The sequence below is a fragment of the Parus major genome, chromosome 24, assembly GCF_001522545.3.
Source record: "Parus major isolate Abel chromosome 24, Parus_major1.1, whole genome shotgun sequence".
NCBI lineage: Eukaryota > Metazoa > Chordata > Aves > Passeriformes > Paridae > Parus > Parus major.
Window position 1 is genome coordinate 1747620 of NC_031792.1, and position 21590 is coordinate 1769209.

General features: G+C 55.9%; 2 protein-coding genes across 3 annotated transcripts; one reads left to right on the forward strand and one right to left on the reverse strand.

Annotated features, from left to right (window-relative positions):
* Positions 1–2499: 2499 nt before the first annotated feature.
* C24H11orf53 (chromosome 24 C11orf53 homolog) lies at positions 2500–9758 on the reverse strand. Its single transcript, XM_015649654.2, has 5 exons — positions 9747–9758; positions 8295–8441; positions 4633–4675; positions 3685–3983; positions 2500–3041 (listed from the first exon to the last, which is right to left on the reverse strand). Exons 1-5 carry the CDS (start codon positions 9756–9758, stop codon positions 2643–2645), a joined length of 900 nt encoding a protein of 299 aa, XP_015505140.2. The 3' UTR covers positions 2500–2642.
* Positions 9759–13255: 3497 nt separating this feature from the next.
* On the forward strand, positions 13256–18098 carry HINFP (histone H4 transcription factor). 2 transcript variants are annotated; one of them, XM_033519717.1, is made up of 9 exons: positions 13256–13518; positions 13993–14274; positions 14430–14541; positions 14960–15112; positions 15595–15672; positions 15764–15884; positions 15976–16114; positions 16230–16354; positions 16912–18098. In XM_033519717.1, the coding sequence occupies exons 1-9, from the start codon at positions 13351–13353 to the stop codon at positions 17423–17425; spliced, it is 1692 nt and encodes a 563-aa protein (XP_033375608.1). In that variant the 5' UTR covers positions 13256–13350; the 3' UTR covers positions 17426–18098. The 2 variants fall into 2 exon arrangements, with proteins under 2 accessions (XP_033375608.1, XP_015505131.1); XM_015649645.3 differs by having other exon boundaries at positions 13257–13513; positions 14048–14274.
* The last annotated feature ends 3492 nt before the right edge of the window (positions 18099–21590 follow it).

Consider the following 21590-nt stretch of genomic DNA (forward strand, 5'->3'; position numbering starts at 1 on the left):
GGGATCGCCCGGCTGGCGAGGTGACCCCGGCGAGCCCCGAAAGCGCCCCGGAGCGGGGTGTCGGGGGCCGGCGGGGGGACAGAGCGGGGCTTACCGGACATCCCGAGCCGGAGCGGGCAGCACCTCCGCAGGTGCCCGGAGCAGCAGCAGAGGTGGCCCCGGCCCCGGCCCCACAAGCTGCCCAAGGGGGCCAGAGGAGTCAGGCTCGAAATTTGGGGCGGAAGGGACCTGCCTGCCTGGTGGCAATGGCAGGTGGATCCCGATAATATTATTGTTTTATCCCTACGGGTATAAGTTTGAGTTTTTCTCTCCTAATGCCAAGTATTTAAAACCTCTAGAAACCAATGATTTGACAATCAATGATTGCGCGATACTTTCAATTTGAATATTCAAAGGCTCCACAAAATGGGCTATCTTTTTGTGAAACTGAGCACATCCCCATCTAGCAGAGGGTCTGGGGGAATAGGATTTGGTGGGGTCACCCTCCCCAGCCTTTGCTTTTGGGACATTTGCAGGGTTTTATCCATCTTTCCCTGAATGAAGCAGATGCCTCCAAACCAGCTCAGTGTTTTTCCCTCAGATGCACAGGCTGGGCTCCAGCCCTCTCATATTTCATTTGCTACCTGCACTGAGTACTCTGCAAGGGTCTGTTTTGCTTTTTGCACATTTTTTCACGTTTTAAGGCTAAATTCTGAGGGTTTGGGGCCAAAATGGCAGCGGGCAGGTGTGGCCTAACAAAGAGGCTGCCCTGGGCACCCACATGGCTGAAGTTACCTGAACCCCCCTTTTCCCACAGCATTCCCTCCCTCTGCCTGGATGCTGGGCTCACACTGGAGTTTATTTGTGTTTTCCCCCAGTTCAGGCTGTTTGTCTGTGCTGCACAAATCAGCTTTTTCCTCACAAGCCTCAGTGCTGGCCTGTCCCGGGAGCTGCAGGTGTGGGGTTCAGTGTGTGGCTCAGACTTTTGGGGTGACCATCCCTTCACAGCACTGCTGTAACTGGGTTTTTAGGCTGCCTTTAAGCTTTTCCCTGGGGACCACAGCCTCTGCCACGGGCAGGGAGTCGAGACAGAGAGCAGGCCAGGCTGTTAATCATCTACCAGCAGCTCAGGCTGGCTGTTGTCACGGCCGAATCTTTTCTTTTCCTTTAAGTTGAACAAATAACACTTGATTTCTGCAGGGAGTGAGGCCATTCCTGGCTCTGAAATGTGCCCCTGCAGCTCCTGGTAGGCCAAGTCTTGTCTGGGACAGCTTTATAGGGACACATCCCAGCAGGAGAGGAGCCCACCTGGCCCAGAGCACAAAGGAATGTGCTGGGCGGGGAAGGGGGGCTCACCAAGGAATTTGGGATCTGAGACCTTGCCCTTACTGGGGATGCTCCCTCCTGGAGCTGCTGTGGGTGCTGCAGCCCGGGCAGGCTGCAGGGATGATGTTTAGCCTGGAAAGCAGAGAGCAGAGCCTGCAGCTGCCCAGCTCCAGTCCTGGAAGAGCTGGATGCCTTTGGGAAACATCGGGAAGCTGAGTTCTGGCTGTGCTCAGGGCTTCACAGCATTTCCAGGCTGATAAAAAACCCTGCCTTGGTTGCAGCTGAATGCCTGAGTGGGTCAAACACTTTCAAGGCAGCTCAAAGCCCTGTTCCTGCTTCTCCGTGAGAGCCTGATGGCAGCACAGCCACACCACCCTGCTCACAGGAGCCCCTGGCAGAAGGAATAGCTGTGGTGGTCACTGGGATTCAGCCTGGCCGTGCTGCCAGCTCTGGAGCCGAGCTGGACTCAGGTTTGGGGGCGGCAGGGCTGGCTGTGGGGCCGGGAGAGCTGCACACACCCTGAGGTGATCGGGAACAGCTCTGGATGGGCAGGGGTCACCCCAGGAGGCTCCACACCTGCCACTCGTGGGAGCAGAAGGTGCTGGGAAGTCTTCAAAGCCCCCACCAGCCCCAGGATTTGGGGAGAAAAAGCAAGGAGGGATTTAAGGCGTCTCATCCCTCCACACTGCCAGGGGCTGGAATGCTCCAGAGCCTCTCGTTCCTGGTGCTGTGGGTGCCAGGCTTGGGGGCGAGCTGGGGCAAAGGGGGTGAGCTCCTCCCCGGGACAAAGCAGCGGGGATGTGCTGCCTCGGTCAGGGTTCCCCCAGATCGGTGTGTTCGTGTGTGCAGAGCTACCTCTAGTGGCCACGGGCCCCGGAGAGTGCCCGGGGCTGGAACTCCGGGCACGGAGGGGGCTCCGCGCTCCCGCAGGACAGACGGGACGGAGGGGAGGGGGATTGGGAGCTCTGCAGGTGGCCACGGTGGCCACCTCGGGCTCGGGTCAGCAGCCAGGGCAGTGCCCGCACCCTAAAGAACCTCCGAACCATTACGGCTGGAAAAAGCCCTCTGAGAAGGGATCCTTGTTGGTAGGAAAACCTGCGGTGCGCAGACGTTTTTCAGGCTGGGTGTTTTACTTGGGGCACGGTGGGACAGGGGGAAATTCCTTTCGCAAGGCACCACTCTGAGCTAACTGTGGCGTGTCCAATGATTGTATTTCTAACCAGAGCACAAAGCATCACGTTTGAAGGAGCAGTTTAGGAAAGAGCTTCAATAATTCAGTAATTCAAAACCTTCTTCAATAATGGTCTGTTTATCTTTCCTCCAGCTCTTCTCTCTCCTCAATAAGTTCTCCTGCCTTCATAAGTCCCCCAGAGGGCACTTCCATCCTCTTTAGCCCAGGCAGAGTGGTCAGGAAGGTGTGGTGGCTCCGAGGGCTGCTCTGGGCACAGGTGGCTCATCCTGGAGGGCTCGTTGGCCACGGCCATGAACGGGGACAAGCTGTAGGGCGAGCTGGCAGCGTAGCTGGACGAGTAGTGGACGTCTTCAAGGGGGTGCAGAGGGTAGGGTTGGGCTCCAGGGATGGCTGGGCTCCAACTTGAGCCTCGGAATGGGGAAACACCTCCAGATTCAGGCAGGGACGGGCAGCTGGAGCTGGCAAGGAGCGCCTGCAGAGGGTCGGAGCAGGCACTGTCAGACTGGCTGAGGCTCTCGGGTGAGGTCTGCTCCCAGGGCTCTCTCTGCAGGGAAACAGGGAGAGAAGGCAAGGAAAACCCTTAGGAACAAAAGGCTGTCCTGGAGATAATGGAATATCCACCCCTGGGAATGCCCAAAGGGTTTCTGTGGCTCTGGAGCGGTGTTTGGAGTTCTAACTGTGCAAGGAAACATCCACCCTGTCAGCAGTGGGCAGGGCCTGCATCAGTAGGGCTGACCAGCCCTGATCCTACAGGATCCAGGAGCTCTGTGGTGGGGCTGTGAGTGGAGCTGGCACCTGGGATAGGGACAGACAACAGCCTGCAGTCACCAAAGGCTGTTTCTAGAAACTCAGGGAGGGAGGGTTTCATAAAATCATGGAACGAGTGTACTGAGTTGGAAGGGACCCACGAGGATCATTAAATCCTGGCCCTGCACAGGACACCCCAGCAATCCCACCCTGTGCCTGGGAGCAGGGTCCAGCTCAGAGCAGAATGGGCTGTCTCCAAGGATGTCTCCAACAGGAAGAGGGAACAATCAGATGGAACCAAAGAGAAAAATCTTCCCCCAGAGCCCTGCCCCACCTGCCATGGCTGCTCCTGTGACAGCCCCATCCTTCCCCCCCGTGACTGAACCCCACATTTAAATGGGGTGACCTTGCCCTGGGGCACAGAACCATGAGCCACTCACGAGCAGGAAGGGCCCCGTGTCGCTGGGGAACGATGGCAGGAGAGGGGGCACGGCCGGAGGGTTGAAGAAGGAGCTGGTGCCAGCTGGGAGAGGAGGAGCACGGTGATCCCCGAACTGCTCGCTGAGATAGGGCTCCAGGAGTGCTGGGTAGCCCTGGGAGGAAGAGGAGTCACAGGAGAAGGGCTTGGAGCCCAGAGGGGAGGAGTAGACATCACTGACAAACTGCTTGGTGCTGTGGAAATCCAGCTCGGCTGGGAAGGATCTGCGGATGCCGTAGAAACCAGGCGGGGTGGGTGAGCCTGGGGGCCAGAAAAAAGGGTGGGAAACTGTAAAGAAAATTCCACCAGCTGCCACAGAACCATGGGCACCTCTGGGGGTGCAAAGCAGAGCCCTTTTCTCTCCAGCATCACCCAGGAATCCATCCTGCCTGGACACAGGTGCGTGAGCCCAGAGGTGCCTTTGGTTCCATCTGGTGAGCTCCATCTGCAGCAAACCAAAAGTGTTTGGGAAGCAGGGCAGGGAGATCAAGGTCAGCTCAGCTAGGCTGTGCTTCTTCCTTGCTCTGCTACAGCCCCTGGGGAGGAGGCTCCAGCCTCACTCCGCTTTCCCTGACCAAGAGCTCAGGGGATAGAACAGGTCAGCTCCTGATTTTGTGCTCTCCCTCTCCAGCTCCAGGGAAAATGGGAAAACGCAGGAGGAAAAGGAGGGATTCTGTATGGCTCCTCTGCTAAAAGAGGTGGGAACTGTTTTAATTACTGTCTTTGAGGATTTTATATGAAATTATTCCTGTTCTTTTTTGGATTCTTTTAATTACTTTCCTCCTGGGCTCTCTCTGAGGGGTGGCCCCGCTCTGGGGCTCGTTTCAGATCCTGTGCAGGAGAGCAGAGAGGGCTGTGCCAGCCCTCCCACCCACATGGGAGGTGTTTATCAGTGGAGGGAAAACCTCACCTGGCATTTGGCCAAAGGGTGACTGCGCCGTGCTGGTGCTGCCCTGCAAAAGATAAAGAGATGTTTGAAAAAATGCCTTTCCAAAGCAAGGCAGCTCTCTGAGTGCAATTCACGTGCATTGTTTGAGCCTGGGAAGGGTTTAACTCCATGATTTCCTCGGAGGTATTAACAGATGTAGGCTAAGCAGAGATTTTGAAGGTTTTGTGCAGAGCTGATAAGAGGAGGAGTATCAAGATAAGTGGCTTCTTCCTCCTGTCCCACAGGGTCCCTCAAAGCAGGCAGGATGCTGAGGAGTCCTTCTGGTGTTGGCACAAACCAGGCAAGGTGAGATCTGAGCCCCTGAGTGGCCAAAATGGGCAGATTCCAGCCCATGTTCCAGCTCAGCTGTGCTGGGTCTGCTGCCCCAGAGCTGCTTTACCTGGCAGCACAAGCAGCCTGGGTGGAAAGAGAGTTCCAAGATCCTATTTGGATCCTACAGCAATGGTTATGATAATAATAACATTGTTATTAATCATCATCCTCTCCTCTTGGTTCCCAGGTAAAGGAGAATTACCCCTGGAGTGACCCTGATGCTCCCAGTGCTTAATTCCTTACAAAGCACCCTGGCAAAGGCATCTGCTCCTCTGGGATCCCACTGAGTCCTGGTTGTGGGAGCTCCAAGCCCCCAGATCAGGAATGCAGAGCCCCCAGCTGCGCTGCTGTCAGCTCTGCTGTCCCCTGGCTGGTGCTGGTGGCACACTCTGTCCAGTTTGCATAGTGCAAACAGGAGGTTCCTGCCATAGCAGGCAACCAAATTCAGAGGTTTAGATTTGAATTAAATTTGCCAGCTCTGAGGACTTCCTTCTGCCGAGGGAAGGGTTGCAGCTGCTCTGAGCTCCACCATGGAAATGAGCTCTGAGCCTGCCCAGGCCACGGGGGCTGCAGAGGTGGCAGGAGGTGACAGGAGGTGTCAGGAAGGAGCCCCTGGGCTTGTGGACAGCGTTGGTGTCACACGGGCAGGGCTTGCACCTGTCCCCAGCCAGAGCCATCACATGCAAATCCAGGTCCTCTCTCAGCACCCAGGTCCCAGATGCTGCCCAGAGGATGAGGAGCTGCAGTGATGGGAGCTGGGATGCTCTGCTGGAGGAACTGGAAGGTCCCTGGGCATGGCTGGCAGCCTCCAGCAGGGATCATTTCCAATCACCAGAGCACTTAATCTTTGATCCTGTCTGTTCAACAGCCACTGGAACTGCCTGGCTGTGTGTACACACCTGTGGTGGAGAGTCCCAGAGGTGCCAGGAGCTGCCAGGGCTTTACCTGCCCGAATTGGGGTGCAGGAGTCTCTGCTGCAGCCCATCCTTGGCCTCATCAGACCAGAGCCCTGCATTTCATTCCCTTCCTTGCTCCTTATTTGCTTTAATTGAGACCCATTATTTCATTTCCTTCCTTTCCCTGCCATGGGAACGGGCAGCCTGGATCTCCTGCAGGTCTGTTCAGCCTCCCTGGGGCCCACAGCGTGTCCAGCTGTTGATAAGCTTGGCCTCAGCCTGCCCTGCCCATGGCCAGGCACAGATCCTGGCTGGGATTTCTCCAGAGAGCTCTGCTGCTTCACTGTCTCCTAACTCACCTATAAATCTGCCTAAATTTAAGGATTCAGCTCAAAATAATGACCTGGCCCTGCCTTTGGCAATGCTTTGGCTTCAGGGCATCACCTCTCTGGGCCCAGTCTGTAGTGGAGCAGCTGAAGGAATAAAAATTCTCCAGGGAAGCTGAGCCTGGGCTGGGCACTGCTGAATGTGTCCCTGGTCTGGGAGTGCTGCTGGACACTCAGCAATGAATTCTCTTTAAACCACAGCGTTGCAGTGCTTCACCTGTGCAGGTGTCCACTTCCACACCTCAGAGAAGACAGGAGCCCTTTCACCCTGCAGAGAACAGCTCCAGGTTCATCCCTGTGCAAAGGAAAAGCCAGAGCCTCCCTAAAGCCCAGGGCAGAATCCCCGATTTTGTGGGGGTTTCCTCACACCCTGATTTCCCATCACTCGATGTCTGCAGGGCCTGGCTGTCAGGAAATCGTTGAAATTGTTGAAACCTCATCCCAAAGCTCTGCTCTGCTGAGCACTGACCTTCCCTGCTCAGCACAGGACTCCTCCAGAGGCCTCCCCTGGCACCAACAACCGGGCCGAGGGATTTTTTGTTTTGTTTTGTTTTGTTTTTCTGGAGCAAAGATCACCCTCAAACAAAAGATGCACCTGAATTACCCTGCATCATCAACAGCCAGAGGGGTGTTCAGTTATCTGCCCCTGGCTTTGATTCTGGGTTATATTCTGCCAGACAAACAGAGCTGCACTTCCAGCTGCTCTTTTCATGATATGTCCGAGCAAATACGGATGTTTGCCCTGCACAATCATTTTTTGTCTCTCGTGGGGAATGAGCAGCAGGGCTGGTTTTGCGTCACACAGAAACGCACAACTGCTGGGCCCTGCAGCACAAAGCCAAGGGCAATAAAAGCAAGGAGGATTTTACGGTTCCAGGGGGTTTCCTTTGTGGCTGTTGAAGCTGCCGCCTCCAGAGAGGGAGCAGGTAAATGGTGATATCATCAACAGGAGCTGTTTTCTCAGCTGCTTCCCGCTGCTCCCCAAAAAACTCATCCTAAATGTCTGCCTGCTGGGAGTGTGTCCTCCACAGTGACTGTCCATGGCTCATGGGGCTTCTGCCTTCCTGCAGCAGCTGGAGCCTGTGGAGATGGATCTGTGGCTGGATTTTGCTGGGTTTAGTGATTCCCAATCCTGGTTGTTTTTTTTTCCCTGCCTGTTTTGTTGCACAGGGTCAATGGGCCTGAAAGTCACAGTGAGAAAAACACTTGCAAGTAGGTCCCTGTGAGGCCTCTTCAGCCAGAGGTGAATGAGTTTTGGGGGAAAAAAGCATCAGAACTCCCAATCTGTGTGTCCAGCTGCCAGTGATGTGGGGCTCTGCTCCTTCTCTCTCCTTCCAGGACACAGTTCCAGCTCCCCCTCCTCTACCAGTGTCCCAGAGCTCCCAGCCAGCCTGGAAGGGAGGAGCTGCTGCCCAGCAAAGGTGAGTGCCAGGAGCAGCCAGGGAAGGATTTGTTGTGCCACTGGATGCCACCACATCCCAGCATCACAATATCGTGTCCCCTTCTGGGGACAGCCTCTCTTTTCTGGCTGGCAATTGAGAAATAAAACAATGTAGTGTAGTAGGACTTGGGTTTCCTGTTGCCATAGAACCACTTTAAGAGGAAATCATCTCTTCCAAGCTGATGCTTGGCCTCTTTCCAGCCCATCACATCCCTGCAGCTCCCCTGGCACTGCGAGAGGAGCTGGAAGGAGCTCAGCATTCGGGGAAGAGCAGCTATTTTCAGGGCACTGACTTGTCCAAGTGCAGCTTGGAAAAGGAAGTTGACTTGGGAAGGTGTCACACGTAGGATGTGAAAGGAGAAAGGAATTTAACATCACTGCCACGATTTAAAAAGGAATTTGAGGCATTTAAGGTTGACAGATATAAAAACCAAGGATCCACCAGTGATGTTTTGGGGCAAGCGTTAGTGTTACAAATGTTTTTGCTGTTCTGTTAACAGTGGCAGTGCCCCGAACGCTCTTTAAGGCAGAGAATGGGATGTCGTGACTTTACGGGGTTAAAAAAGGGGGTGGGGGGACGGGACTCACGCTGAACCGGGAGCCGCTGCTCTGCCGGGATCGCTTTTCAGCCAGGAGATCCTTGACCGTGTGTTTCACTCGCACTCCTTGGTACACCCGTTTGCCAAAATCTGCAGGGGCTGAGGGAATGCAGAGTTCAGGGAAAGCACAGAGCAGCTGCAAGAAGCAAATTCATCACCTCTGTGCATCGAGTCGGGGAGGAAAAATAGAAATCTGCAATTATTAATAGAAAATCATCCCTTAGGAACCTGACAGTGAGAGCAGAGGAAAGGCTGATGTGTCCTATCCTTTCCCTGCAGATCCCTCCCTGCCTGGTGGTTTTGGGCTTTTGTTTATCCAAACATTTCCCCTTTGGGTCAGCAGATGTCTGTTTAACTGCTGATTTCAGCAGAGGGGTTCAGCCCTTGTGGAGCTGCTGGCTCTTCCATCACAGCTCTGATCCCATGGAAATGCCTTGGATGGATGGAGTGGCTCCTCTGAACCTCCAAAGGAGAAAGGAGCTGCCTGCTCAGCCTGTTTTTAATTCACAGCAAACACAAGCAGGTGTCTGGGGGCTCTGTTTTTATCCAGGTTTTTGGGAAGGCACAAAGTGTCCTTGCCATGGCACCTGGAGGGTTTGGACCCGTTTTTTTGCCCTGGAAAACAGCTGGGAGGCATCTGCCCTCTCCCTGTCCTGGACTGAATTCTGGGAGATGCTGAGCACAGAGGTTTTGGCACAGATGGAGAGCTGAGGGACAATGACAGGGACAGCTCTTTTATCCTGGCCTGAACACAGAGCTCGCACCTGTGGAGCCAGGGAGGAGTTTCCACCCGGGCTTTTATTGAATTATCCCGGAAAAAAATCTCCCTAACTTTGAAGCTAATCCCTTGGAAAACACACAGCCACGCTCTCCTGGGGGAGAACAAACTGCCAGTGCACAGATGATGTGTTTGATCTCTAGGATTTATCATTTGGCTCTTCTCCTCTTCAGGATGTGTCCCTTGGCTCCGTTTCTGGTGGCATTTTGGCCCCAGGTGTGCACACAAGGGGAGATGAGAGGGTTTAAACAACAGAGGTTTAAACAACAGAGGTTTAAACAACACACTGCTGGCTTGGCCTTGCCCCAGATAGGTGTTTTGGGGTTTTTTTGGGTAATAGCAGCTGCAAATTTGGGCAAGTGGAATTTTGTTTTGGTGTTTGAGTGCTGACCAGAGAGCTCCAGCCAAGGCCAGGCACAAAGCAAACACAAAGCAAGGGAGAGATTCCCAAAAATGAGGTGAGGATGAGAGTCTCGTACCAAAAAGCAACAGAAGTGGCCAGAAATGGACATCAGCTCTCACAGGCAGAGCAATTCCAGCAGGTCTGATGCTCTGCAGGTGTTTTCCTGACACCTTTCCTGTGGTCTAAAGGCATTAGGAAAGCACTTCCATGCCCCTCTGCTCTTAAACTCTGTTCTGTGCTCTTGAAATCACTTCACTCACATCCTCAGTCATTCCTCCGCCAAAATTGTTTTAATTAAGCAACTCTCAGCCCTCTAACCCTGGTCTGAAGTTATCACACAACTGAACCTGTTGCTCCCAGTGAATTATCCAGAGGCATCTGATGCAGAGCTGTCAAAACTTCAGAAAAAAAAAAAAAAAAAACAAAAAAAAACAACTAAAAACTTCTGCCACTGGCAGCACTGGGGAAGAAAATGCTAATTCAGGCCTGAGTTTATATCATTTCCAAGCAAATTGAATCCAATTTCACATCACTTTGATCTAACTGCCTTTTGAGGAAAAAAAAAATTAAAAAAAACTGTACTGTGAAGGAATATAAATTCAGTCTGGAGAAGGCAGAACATGCTAATTGATACTATTAAGTTCTTGGGACATTTAAGATGTCACATGTCTATTTTAGACAATTTTTCTGTGGGTTTTTTTTTTCCAATAGGAGCCCAAGGACATCACAGTTTGTTCCTTCCCTGATATTGCCATGAATATGTCTCAACTTGTGAAAATCTAAGCTGCTGGAACTCACCTGTTTCCATTGTTGGTGCTGCTGCTGAGTCCCAGCTCCCGGATCCTGCAGGGATTTGGGGAAGATCTGTCCCTCATGAGCTTCCCAGAGCAGAGTGAAGCCTGTGCTCATAATTCCCTGGGAAACTTCCAGCTGAGCCTGGAGGAAATGGGTTTTCTAGAGTTTAGGGATGTCTCCAGCACCATACCTCGCTTGGGATTTGCTTAAATGCAAATTCCTGGGTCTGTGTTTCACTCCACTTTGCATGGTCAGTGTGGGTCCTTCCCCAGGAGCCTCCTTCCTGTCTGAGCTGGCATTTCATGGATGAAAACCAGAGGTTTGTGGACAGAAAAACCTCGGGGTGAAGAGCAAGGCTGGCTAGCAAGGAGGAACCATTTCCTCAGAGGTGAGGAATCTGGCAGGAAAAACACACCTTGCGATGAGCATCTTCTCCTGTGGGAGTATGGGATCCTCAGGAGCTGCTGAAGGCCTCACTTGGGCAGGAATTCTGCCTTTCTGAGACCCCACAGGCTGCTCTGGGCTTTCCACAACTCAAACTGTGCTTGGGAACCCGGGAGGGGGTCCCAGATCCATGAGAGGGATGGGCAGGAGCATCCCTGGGTTTGGCTCCTTGTTATCAACTGAGGAGAGGGAACAGCAGCCAGAAAAGGAGCTCCTGACCCAGATTTAAGGTTCTGGTGGCCAGAAATGCCATGGCCACTCCTCTGTGGGCAGCAAGGTGTGATTGTGCAATGTCCTGATGCTTAAACAAAGAATCCAGACAAAATTCAGAGAATAAAAAGCAGTTCTATTTATTGAAGGGCCTTCAGGTACATTTAGTGCAGACAAAGCCCCCACATGTCAAAGGTTTTGACACTTTTCTAAGTTTGTTCCATTTGCACATTGGGGTTCATCTCCCAATTCCAGCTTCAGGGAATGAAGGAATTTCCCCCAAGTTTGCTGCCCCCAACTCCCTTTTGTTTCCATCTCTGGGGCCTGAGGCAGTGAGGTGTCCTTGATTGCCAGGCCTGGAGAGGAATTGTTGTTCCCCAAAGTGGGGAAGCAGCAGCTCCCAGTGTGTGTGGAGTTTGGAGTTCCACACTGAGGAATGGCAGGATTACAAAAGTGTGACAAACAGAAAAGCTGAAATCCTAAGGCATCAATCTGAAGCAAGGAATTAAAGCCTTTAAAACCACTGAAATCCTGCTTTGAGGCATCCCCACATTCGCTGTTGGCCTTTTCCCTGCAGCGTGGCAGGCACAGAGGATCTCTGGGCTGTGCAGCAGGCCTCGTGCAGCGTTGCTGTGCTCATCTGGCAGGGGCAGGAGCAGCCTGGCGCCGGGATGCTGCTCCTAATTAAATCTCTCTCCTGGTGGAGTCTGCTGCCAGCTCGTGGGGCCATTAGGTAAAATCCTGCCCTCCTGCTCCTTCCATGAGCTCTCCCCAGAGCTGGCCTGGAGATTAATTCGGCCTCTCACATGGCCTGCCTTCCTGGGGAAGGGTTGTTTTTTTTTTTTTAAAAAGTGTAATTATTTTTTAAGTGTAATTATTCATTCCCTTCTGAGGAAATGATAAAGTACCAAGAGCAGCAGCAGCAGCTGGCCAAGGCAGATCTGGAACAACATCCTGAGAAATTCCCAGGTTTTTTAACATGGAGAACCACTCAGGTTCTCTGCCTGCTCAGGACAGGGAGGACACCGCACCATGAACACTCAAACCCCCGTGTGCAGAATCTTTCTCAATGTGTGGATGGATTTCTATCTAAAAACATCTCTCTTTTTGGACCTTCCGTTCTTTTCCAGCCCTTCCACGTGTCTGGGATTTGGCTGGCAGGTGCCAGGAGGGGCAGGAAGCACCAGGTGGGCTGGGGCAGATGGAAAATGGCACAAAAAGAAGTTGGTTTTGCTCTGTCAGCACTGGGCTGTGTTTGCCAGCTGCCTCCTGGCACCCTGGGCTGGATATTGTTGTACTTTGGTGAGGATATTCAGGTTAAATCCCAGCCTCGTTCTGTGTCTGCTCAATCCAGGTGTTTTCTGTGCTGACTGCAAAGCAATGACATTAAAAACGACCATACAGAGAGAAAACAAAAGCTCAGCCAGGTTTCTTTGAGATGAAAACCTCTTACTTGTTGTTTTCTTTTCAGAAATCATCAAACCCACAGATCACACCCGGATTTTCTGGATAGTTTGGTGGATTTGGGCACATGTTTTCCATTCACATCTGGGCAGAGCTGGGGTGTGTGGTGGGATTTGCAGAAGCCATTGTGTGCTGGCACGACACGCTCTGGGCACGTTCTGTACAGCCCCTTTTAAAAAGGGGTTTCAAGCCTTTAAAACCCTTTTTAAAAGGCATTTACCTGTGCCAAAGCAAACTTTGGGAATTGTGATTTTGCTTTGTATACCAAAGAGCCTGGGGCAGCAGATGGGACAGTCAGCATGTGTTAATTGAGTCCACTGATGAAGGAGCAGAGAGAATTTGTTGCATTATCTCCCAGCAAAGAGCTGCAGAACAGCCGGGTTCAGTGTTGGCCGGGATGGATTTTCAGTGTGAGGACTCTTGTTTGTTAAGCAAGGAATTGTTCTGGAAGCACCAACAACTTAGAATCATGGAATGGTTTGGGTTGGAAGGTTAAAGCCCATCCTGTTCCACATTCCATGGGCAGGGACGCCTTCTACTATCTCAGGTTGCTCCAATCCCTGCCCAACACCTTGGGCACTTCCAGGGACGGGGCAGCCACGGCTTCTTTTCAGAGAAGAGCGCTCCCGGCTCCTGGGAGAGGCTTTTCCCAAAGCCGATCTGGAGCTCATGCCGAGGCCCTCCAGAACGTGGGAACCTGTGTGGCGCAGCTCTCCTTCCCGGCGGGGCGGTGCGGCCGGCGCGCGCAGCTAGCGGCTTCCTGCGCGGTGATTGGCGGCCGGCCGGGCCCGGTCCGCCGCGTTCCGGGTCCCCCGCGGGGCAGAGGCGGGCGGAGGGGCGGCGGGGCGGGGGTCGCGGCCCCGCTCTCCCCGAACCGCGCGGGTCCCGCCGGGCTCGGGGCCGGTTCCGGGCGGCGACGGGAGCTCTGGGCGGCCCTGCGCAACGCCGGCCATGCCGCCCGCCCGTGCCGGCGGTAAGGGAGCCGTGGTGCTGCAGTGCGAGTGGCAGCAGTGCTCCTTCGTGGCCTCGGGGATGGAGGAGTTCTGCGGGCACGTAGCGCAGCACCTGCAGGAGCACCTCCCTGGCGAGCACCGCGACGAGGTGGACCCGCTGGGTGAGGCGCTGGGGAAGAGGAGGCTCAGTGGGGCCTTGCATAAGTCCCTGACAGGAGGGGCAGCCCGGGAAACAACGCAGGACAAGGAAAATATCGTCAAGTTGTGCCGGGGGATGTTCAGCTTGGACATTTCTTCATGGAAAGGGCGGTCAGGCCTTGGCAGGGGCTGCCCAGGGAGGGTTGGAGTGCCCATCCCTGGAGATGTCCCAGGAAGTCCAAGAGGTGGCACTCAGAGCTCTGGGCTGGGGACAAGGTGGGGATCAGGCTCAGCTGGGACTCGCTGATCTTGGAGGGTTTCTCCAACCTAAATCACTGATTTTTCTGACAAGTGACAGCTTCTGGCTTTTTTTTCTCCTCTTCCTGTGTAGAGCAGGGCTGCAGGGCTGGGACCTCAGGAGAACATGCCTGGTGTTTGTCCACCTGCAACAGCTGAGCTTTACCTGGAGAGTAAAGCGACTTGGAGAGCAGAATTGCTTGAGAGAGCCTTGGAGCTGTGTTTCTGTGTTGCAGAGGAGTTCTTTGTTTGTGTTCCAGAGGAATTCACGTGCCTGTGGCAGGACTGTGGCTTCTGCTCCCCGGAGAGCTCGGCCAGCCTGGTGCGCCACGTCTACTTCCACTGCTACCACACCAAGCTCAAGCAGTGGGGGCTGAGGGCCCTGCAGAGCCAGGCAGACGTCAGCCACTGCCAGCTGGACTTCCAGAGCCGGAATATCATCCCTGAGATCCAGGAGAACTTCCTGTGCCTCTGGGAGTACTGTGAGGTGAGAGCGGGGTGCTCAGTGGGAAAGGGGAGGTGCTGCTGTGCTGCAGATCTCCTGCACAGCTGCACAGCTGCACCACTGCTGGCTCAGCTGGAGCTGTGTGGGAGCATCTGGGCTTGTTTTGGTCTCTTTCACTCTGTCCCTGTTCCCCTCAGAGGTCGTTTGACAACCCTGAGTGGTTCTACCGGCACGTGGAGGATCACAGCTTCTGCTCCGAGTACAAGGCAGCAGGGAAGGAGAACCACGTGGTGCTCTGCGGCTGGAAAGGTTTGTGGGAGCCTGCAGGGCCTCTCCAGAGAGGTGGCAAATGTGGCACAAGGGAACAGGAGTCAGAGAGCTCCTTGGGCTTCACAAATAGGCGTGCGTGGTTTTAACCGTGAAATATTCCCGCAAAACTTCCTTCAGGGAGTCTGGGTGAGTGCTTAGTACAGAACTTCCTATTTATATGTAATCAGTACCTTGGAGAAAAGGCTACAGCTGATTTATTTTTTATTTGGATTTTTTAAATTAATTTCTCCCGTGTTTGTCCAATTACCTTGTCTGTTTGGGGGGGCCACACTGGTTGCACTGAGGTGATCTCCCCCTGCTCTGTGGCGATTTTGGAGCCTTGCTGGCCAAAACAGGACGAAGAAGCTGCTATTCTGTGTCCCGTGGGAGGGCTCTCAGCTCTACTGTCCTTCCCCAGATTGCAACTGCAGCTTCAAGGGCCGCTGCAAGCTGCGGGAGCACCTGCGCAGCCACACGCAGGAGAAGGTGGTGGCCTGTCCCACCTGTGGGGGGATGTTTGCCAACAACACCAAGTTCTTCGACCACATCCGCCGCCAGAGCGCCCTGGACCGTAAGCCCTGGGGGCAGGGAGGGGCTGGGGGCGTTCTGGGCTGGGTATTTGGGTTGCTGGAGCTGCCAAGGGAAGGGTGTGCTTGGAACAGCCTGGCTTCTCTGCTGGCTGATGGGAATTCCAGAATCATTTAGATTGGAAAAGACCTTTGAGATTGAGTCCAGCCTGTGATTGATCCTCACCTTGTCAGCCACATGCTGACCAGGGGTAGGGGCTCTCCCACCTCCCTTCCAGCATCTGGTCACCCTTTCCATGACGAAATTCCTCCTGATGTCCCACCTGAGCCTCCCCCAGCCCAGCTTGAGGCCGTGTCCTCCAGGAGGTGTCTCCTTGCATAGGCAGGATCGGAGGCTGTTCCTCCTGTGGGGACCCAGGGTTGCACAGCTGGGTTTCCAGCCCCCTGTGCCACCCCTCCTCACTGCTCTCTGTGTTGTTGTCCCTGCCCTGACCTCTCCTGTCCCCTCCCTGCCCCGCTGCTGCAGAGCAGAGGTTTCAGTGCTCCCACTGCTCCAAGAGGTTTGCCACGGAGAGGCTGCTCCGCGACCACATGAGGAACCACGGTGAGTGAAGGCCCCTGCTCCCAGCTCAGCCTCTGTGGGCTGTGTGTTCTGCCCTGCTCTGGGGTGACGTTTCTCCCCGTTCTTGGCACAGTGAACCACTACAAGTGTCCCCTGTGTGACATGACCTGCCCGCTGCCCTCCTCCCTGCGCAACCACATCCGCTTCCGGCACAGCGAGGAGCGCCCCTTCAAATGTGACTACTGTGACTACAGGTGAGAGCCAGGCCTGGCCCTCTCCCCAGACCTCCAGAGGCCTCTGTGTGTGTGTGTGCTGCAGCTTTGTCCCCTCACTCTGTGCTTCCAGCTGCAAGAACCTCATTGACCTGCGGAAGCACCTGGACACGCACAGCAAGGAGCCGGCGTATCGCTGCGAGTTCGAGGCCTGCAGCTTCTCTGCACGGTCCCTCTGCTCCATCAAACTGCACTACAGGAAAGTCCATGAGGTGGGAAGGCAGCAGGGCTTGCATTGCTCGTGATACCCCATGTGAATCCTCTCTGAGAACTTTGTGTCTCCTTCCCTGCACGTGTGGGGTGCTGAGATCACTCTGTGTCCCTCAGGGTGACTCAGAGCCCCGGTACAAGTGCCACGTGTGTGACAAGTGCTTCACACGGGGGAACAACCTCACTGTCCACCTCAGGAAGAAGCACCAGTTCAAATGGCCCTCGGGACATCCTCGCTTCAGGTACTGCTCACCTTTAGCTCCTCAGTACCTCCTCTCCAGCGCAGGACGTGGCTGGAGCTGCACCCTGCCCTGTGCTGATGTTTGTAAATGTGTTCAAAACCCTTTGCCCAAGGCTGGGAGGCACTGGGCAGTGAATGCTCAGTGGGACCTGAGCAGCTGCAGGGCAGTGGTGCCATCGCTGCTGCCTCTGGTGGCACTTCTGAGCTTGGCAAGGGCCAGGTCCAGGTGTCACCCTCTAGAGAGATCAATCTTGTAACAGAAACCTCTGCTGCAGCCTCTCTAGGAAACTCCAAAGGGTTTCCAGAGCATGAAAGCTGGGAGGGGAAGAGGATGGACTTGAAATGCTCCCAGTGAAACAGTGGTGGAGGGAGATGGGCTGGGAGGTGACTGAGCCTGGCACAAAGCTCAGGAGCTGCCACATGAGCTGTGGGAGTAAGGGCTGAAATACCATCTGTGCAGCACGGGTTGAAACCTTGGATGTAGAGCCCTTTCCTTGACTGTTCCCCATCTCTTGGGAAGGGGAGTGTGCCTGGCTGACCCCTCCTGTCTGTGTCCAGGTACAGGGAGCACGAGGACGGCTACATGAGGCTGCAGCTGGTGCGCTACGAGAGCGTGGAGCTCACAGAGCAGCTGCTCAAGGACAGGGAGAAGCGTGGGGAGGCTCTGGATGGCTCCAGCGAGTGCGTGGTGCTGCCTGAGGGCGAGGGAAACCTGCAGGGCATCCTTCTGGAGCCACCAGCAAACCCTGCCCTGGCAGAGAACAGGATCTCTGAGCTGCCTGTGCCCCCAGCCCTGTGCTCTGCTCCCAGCCCTGAGCCAGCACAGCCAAGCCCCTTGCCAGGAGCTGCCTCCTCCTCCTCCTCAGAGCAAGGAGCCCGCACCACAAGCAGCCCCATCATCCGTGTGGTGAACAGGACCAACGAGCAGGGCCAGAGCGAGACTGTCTACTACGTGATGGCCAGCACGGCCTCGGAGGAGCAGGGCACGGCACCCCTGGCTGTGGAGCTGGAGGAGAACGTCATGGACAGGCTGCAGAAAACAGCTGAGGAGCTGGGAATCCAGATCGTGTGAGGGGCTGCCTCTGCAGGACAGCTGAAACCTCCTTGGTGGTGGTGGAGGAGGAGTGCTTAGAGAGAGGGCTGGGCTTGTCTTCAGCCCAGCCTCGCTGGCTGCTGGTGCTGGTCAGCATGGGGATAGGGGAGGGACAGATCTCCCAGCTGTGAATCAAGTGAGCTGAGCTGGAAAGAGCTGTCTGCCTTCTCCTTTTGGGAATTAGGGCCTGTCAAGCTTCTCCCACCCTTCTGAGAGGTTTGGCCAAGGCCTGGCAGGGTGGAGTGGTCGCCAGCTGTGCCCTCCTGAGCCTGTGCCCCAGGCTGGATGGTGTGTGGAGCACACACTGGTGCTGAAGCCTCTTCCCTGGGAACACGTGTGGCCCTTGGCAGGCCTGTCCTGCCCCATCCATGCCTTCTCCAGGGGATATCATGCCTTCATCAGCACTTCCTGCACACATGTCCTGTCTCACCTGGTGCTGCTGCTGGTGTTTGCCTCCCTGATCCCACAACCAGCGCTGGTCTCAGGAAGGACAGTGCTGGAGGTGCTGTCCCAGTGCAGCCCTGGGACACTGGGAGCTTCTTGCTGCTTGTGGCATCCCCTGGGTGTCCTCCCCACATTGGGGTTTGGGCTCCTGCTTGGGCAAAGTCTTTTGGCAATTGAAATAAACGTGGGGCTGCCAGGCCCAGCAGTGTGTGGTGTGTTTTCTGTGCAGCCCTTTCCCTGCCAGCCGTGCTGTGCTGGGAGGTGGGCACTGGGAGAGCTGCAGTGTGGGAGGTGGGCACTGAGGAGCTGCCAGGCTCTCCTGGCACTGTGCAGCTGGCACTGGCGTGTGCTGCTCCCCAGAGGTGGCACAGGAAGGCCAGGTTTAGTTCTGGCACTCGTGTTCTGCTGTGGGGCTGGGTTTTGCTGCCTCCCCCAGGGCTGTGTGCTGCCTGCTCAGGCCTTTTTTGAATACAGGGAGTAGCCTGGGCTTGTGAGCAGAGCCAGTTCATCCTCTGTTGAGTGATTGGACAAGGACAGTGTGAATTTGGGGTCCCTGGAGTGCCATTTAGGCCCTCCCTGCCCTGTGTGTGGAGGTGATGTGCCCAGGGGGACACAGAGAAGCACCTTACTGGTCTTGGCTGGACACTGACTTTTCCCCATCGTTTCCTGTGAGCAAAAGCAGTTGGAATTCTGAGCTACTGGGGGAAACCACTGGATCCCAGCACCTCCAGGGGAGAGGCAGAAGCTGACAGCACACGCTGCTGGAGGATGCTCCTTGCTCCAGGCAGAGTATCCCTGCCCACTTGGTGTGGCCTTGCCCAGCCTTCCCATCCCTGCCTGGCCCCTGCTCCCTGGCCTTGGCAGAGCTGGGCTGAGGATGCCTTCGAGAGAAGGGCCCCGTGCCAGCTTTGCATTGGCAGCACTTCCAGCCTGGCCCTCTTTCCAGCATGGCTGTGCCTGCGTTCTGCCGGGTTTGGGTGCGGGTGCTGGGTTCTGGGAGTGTCCCTTTAAACACTGGGTCCAGGCAGGGTAATCTGCCAGAGATTATCTGCTGGGGAGAGGATTGGCATTAAAGGAAATGTCTCCTCCCTTCCCCCATGTCCTGCAGCATCCCCTGGCCTGGGGATGTGTGTGGAAACCAAGTTCACTTTCTCCTGGGCAAGCAGAGAGGGGTCTGTGGTTGGAGGGGCGAGGGGAGGAGGGCAGAGGATGGCACTGGGCCTCCTCTTCCTCACCGTGCTGGCCACGCTCGCCTCCTGCCAGGACCCAGAAGGTAACAGGGGGTTTGGGGGATGAGGGGGTTTATGGGGTGCCCCAGAGCACCTGTCCTGCCCAGCGAGGAGCAAGACCAAGGCTTAGCACAGGGGACGTGGGAGCTGAGGTCTGAGACGCTGCATTCCTCACCACAGCAAGGGTTGGGGTGGGCTGGGATGAGCCCCACACCTCTCTGTGGGGCTCTGAGCTCTGGGAACGGTGTCCTCGCCCCCCAGCCCAGCTCAGCCCTGCCTTGGTCCCCCTGGCCCCAGGAGACCTGGACACTTACTGGTCTGGCACGGCGCCCATCTGCATGGGGGGCTGCAAGGGGCGGCACAAGGAGCTGAAGAGGAGCCAGTGTGGGAACGGCAGCTGCTGCTGGCTGGGCTACAAGTCCTTCTGCAGAGGTAAAGCCCCAGGGAGAAGGACGGGGGACCCTTGGGGACGCTGCTGAGCTTTGTGCCACGCTCACGAGTGCGTGTGTCCAGCAGCCTGGGGCACCCAGCTTTGTCTGTGGCCAGCAGGCTGCCCAGGCTACCAGCCCCGGTTCCATCCCTGTCCGCAGTGAACTGCGGGCGGCCCGAGGCGGATTTTAACTCGGTGGTGCACGGGAACGACTGGTGGGTGGGCTCCGTGGTGCGCTACAGCTGCCGGCCCGGCTTCCTGCTGCTGGGGGACCCTGCCAGCGCCTGCCAGTCCGATGGCCGCTGGACCCCCAAGCCCTCCTGCCTCCGTGAGTAGCCCGGGTGTCGCGCTGAGCCTCTGCCAGCGCCTGCAGGCACGTCCCGAGCCCTCCTTGCCCCGGGGCTCCAGGCGAGCCCCCCGCCATGGGCTCTGCCCCTGCAGGGATCTGCCTGCGCGGCCGCATCGAGATCAGCGAGCGGGACATCGCCGGCAAGTGCTCCTCGTCCTGCGGCAGCCAGGAACACCTGGGAGCCTTCCTCAACCGCGGCTGCATCAAGATCTCAGCCTGTGTCACCAAACTCTCGGGCTGGCCCCGCTGGTTCCAGCGCTGTGACATCTGCGAGTGCGACTGCCACGTACCCTGCGGTGAGTCCTGGAGGTGGCACTGCCCAGCTGAGGCTCGCTGGGCTGTGGGGAAGGCTGGCACTGGGAGGTGGGAGCTGCGAACGGCTCCAAATTTGCTGTCTTTGCTCTCCTCAGGTTCCTCCAGGTAGAGCTGGGCCACCCGGGGCTGTGCTCGTGTCTCCATCGCTGTGCTTTGTCATCCGAGAGGAGAAGAGATGTCCTGCACTTGCAGGGCTGGCTCGTCCCAGGACTCTCCGGGGCAGGGGATGCTCTGGGAGCAGCCTGTGCTGGGATCTGTGTGTGTTTCCTGCAGCTGGGTTTGGGGACAGTGGTGGCAGCACCCATTTCCCTGCCTGCTTCCCACAGGAGCCTCAGATCCCTTTTAGGGGGGAGGCAGCACCTGTGCCTGTTACAAAATACCTGTCCTTCAGTGCTGGAGGCTGGGATTTCTCTGTGTCAGGTAATTCCAGCTGAGAGGTGGAGCTGCCCTCTGAGCTTGCTGAGGCCAGCAGGAGTGTGACATCTGCCTCCTGTCCCCATGCCACAGACAGAGCAGCCTGGCCAGGGCTGCAGCACCCACTGCTGAGGGTCAGTGGGTCAAACTTCCCGGCAGCCTCCCTGGGAGTGCAGAGTGGAGAAAGATCTCATCTCCCAGGTGGAAAATCTTACCATCCACTGCTCCATCCACTGGTCCTGCTCCTTCCAGGGGATCTGTGGTCCTGCCCTAAGAGCCCCTTTCTCCAGAGACTTCTCCTCAGAGCAGCTTGGGGCCACAAAGGGGGAGATTTGGCTCCAATCAGGAACACCTCTGTGCCCCTTGAGGACATCTCTGGCTCCTTAGGAAGCAGCCATGGAAGCAGCTTTATTCCCCCAGGGAAGGAGAGGGTGGTCTGGAGCATGTGATGGCATTGCTGGGGATGCTGGAGGACCAGCCATGGGTCATTAAAAATATATTTGCAGGGAATCACACAGATTTTCCTGTCATGCAAAGAGGTTCTGCTGCCTGCTCTGTCCCTGCAGCCCTGAACACAGATGACAGAACCAGGACAGGCTCCCTCTGTCACTGTCCTGAGCAAGTGAGCCACCACGGGGACATGGCTATGGACAAGGCCACTTTGGGAAGGTTCCAGCTGGGGTTTAGAGGCATGTGAATGTGTCCATGGCACCGGGCTCCGTCCCTGCTTCCTTCCACCTTGAAATGACTTCATGGCCACCAGCCTGGGCCCAGCTGAGCAGAATGGGGTTTAGCATCGATGAGGTCATTCCCAGGCCCTCCTTCTGCTCCCCTGCAGGGAGGAAGGGCTGTTTGGCACCACACAGAGCAGGCATGGGCTGGGACCTGCTACCGCGGACTGCCCCAGGCATGGGAGGCACCCACATCTCTGCTGGGTACAGAGAGAACTGGGTGAGTCCCACG

Bases quoted from the DNA above. Each gene is read 5' to 3' on its own strand.
- C24H11orf53 (XM_015649654.2), bottom strand. The intron at 4,676-8,294 runs GTGAGTCCCGTC...TATCTTTTGCAG, and splicing joins GCAGCGGCTCCCGGTTCAGC to GGCAGCACCAGCACGGCGCA. The intron at 3,042-3,684 runs GTGAGTGGCTCA...GTTTCCCTGCAG, and splicing joins ACACGGGGCCCTTCCTGCTC to AGAGAGCCCTGGGAGCAGAC.
- HINFP (XM_033519717.1), top strand. From the start codon at position 13,351: ATGCCGCCCGCCCGTGCCGGCGGTAAGGGAGCCGTGGTGCTGCAGTGC. The intron at 14,275-14,429 runs GTGAGAGCGGGG...TGTTCCCCTCAG, and splicing joins GCCTCTGGGAGTACTGTGAG to AGGTCGTTTGACAACCCTGA. The intron at 15,113-15,594 runs GTAAGCCCTGGG...CCGCTGCTGCAG, and splicing joins CCGCCAGAGCGCCCTGGACC to AGCAGAGGTTTCAGTGCTCC.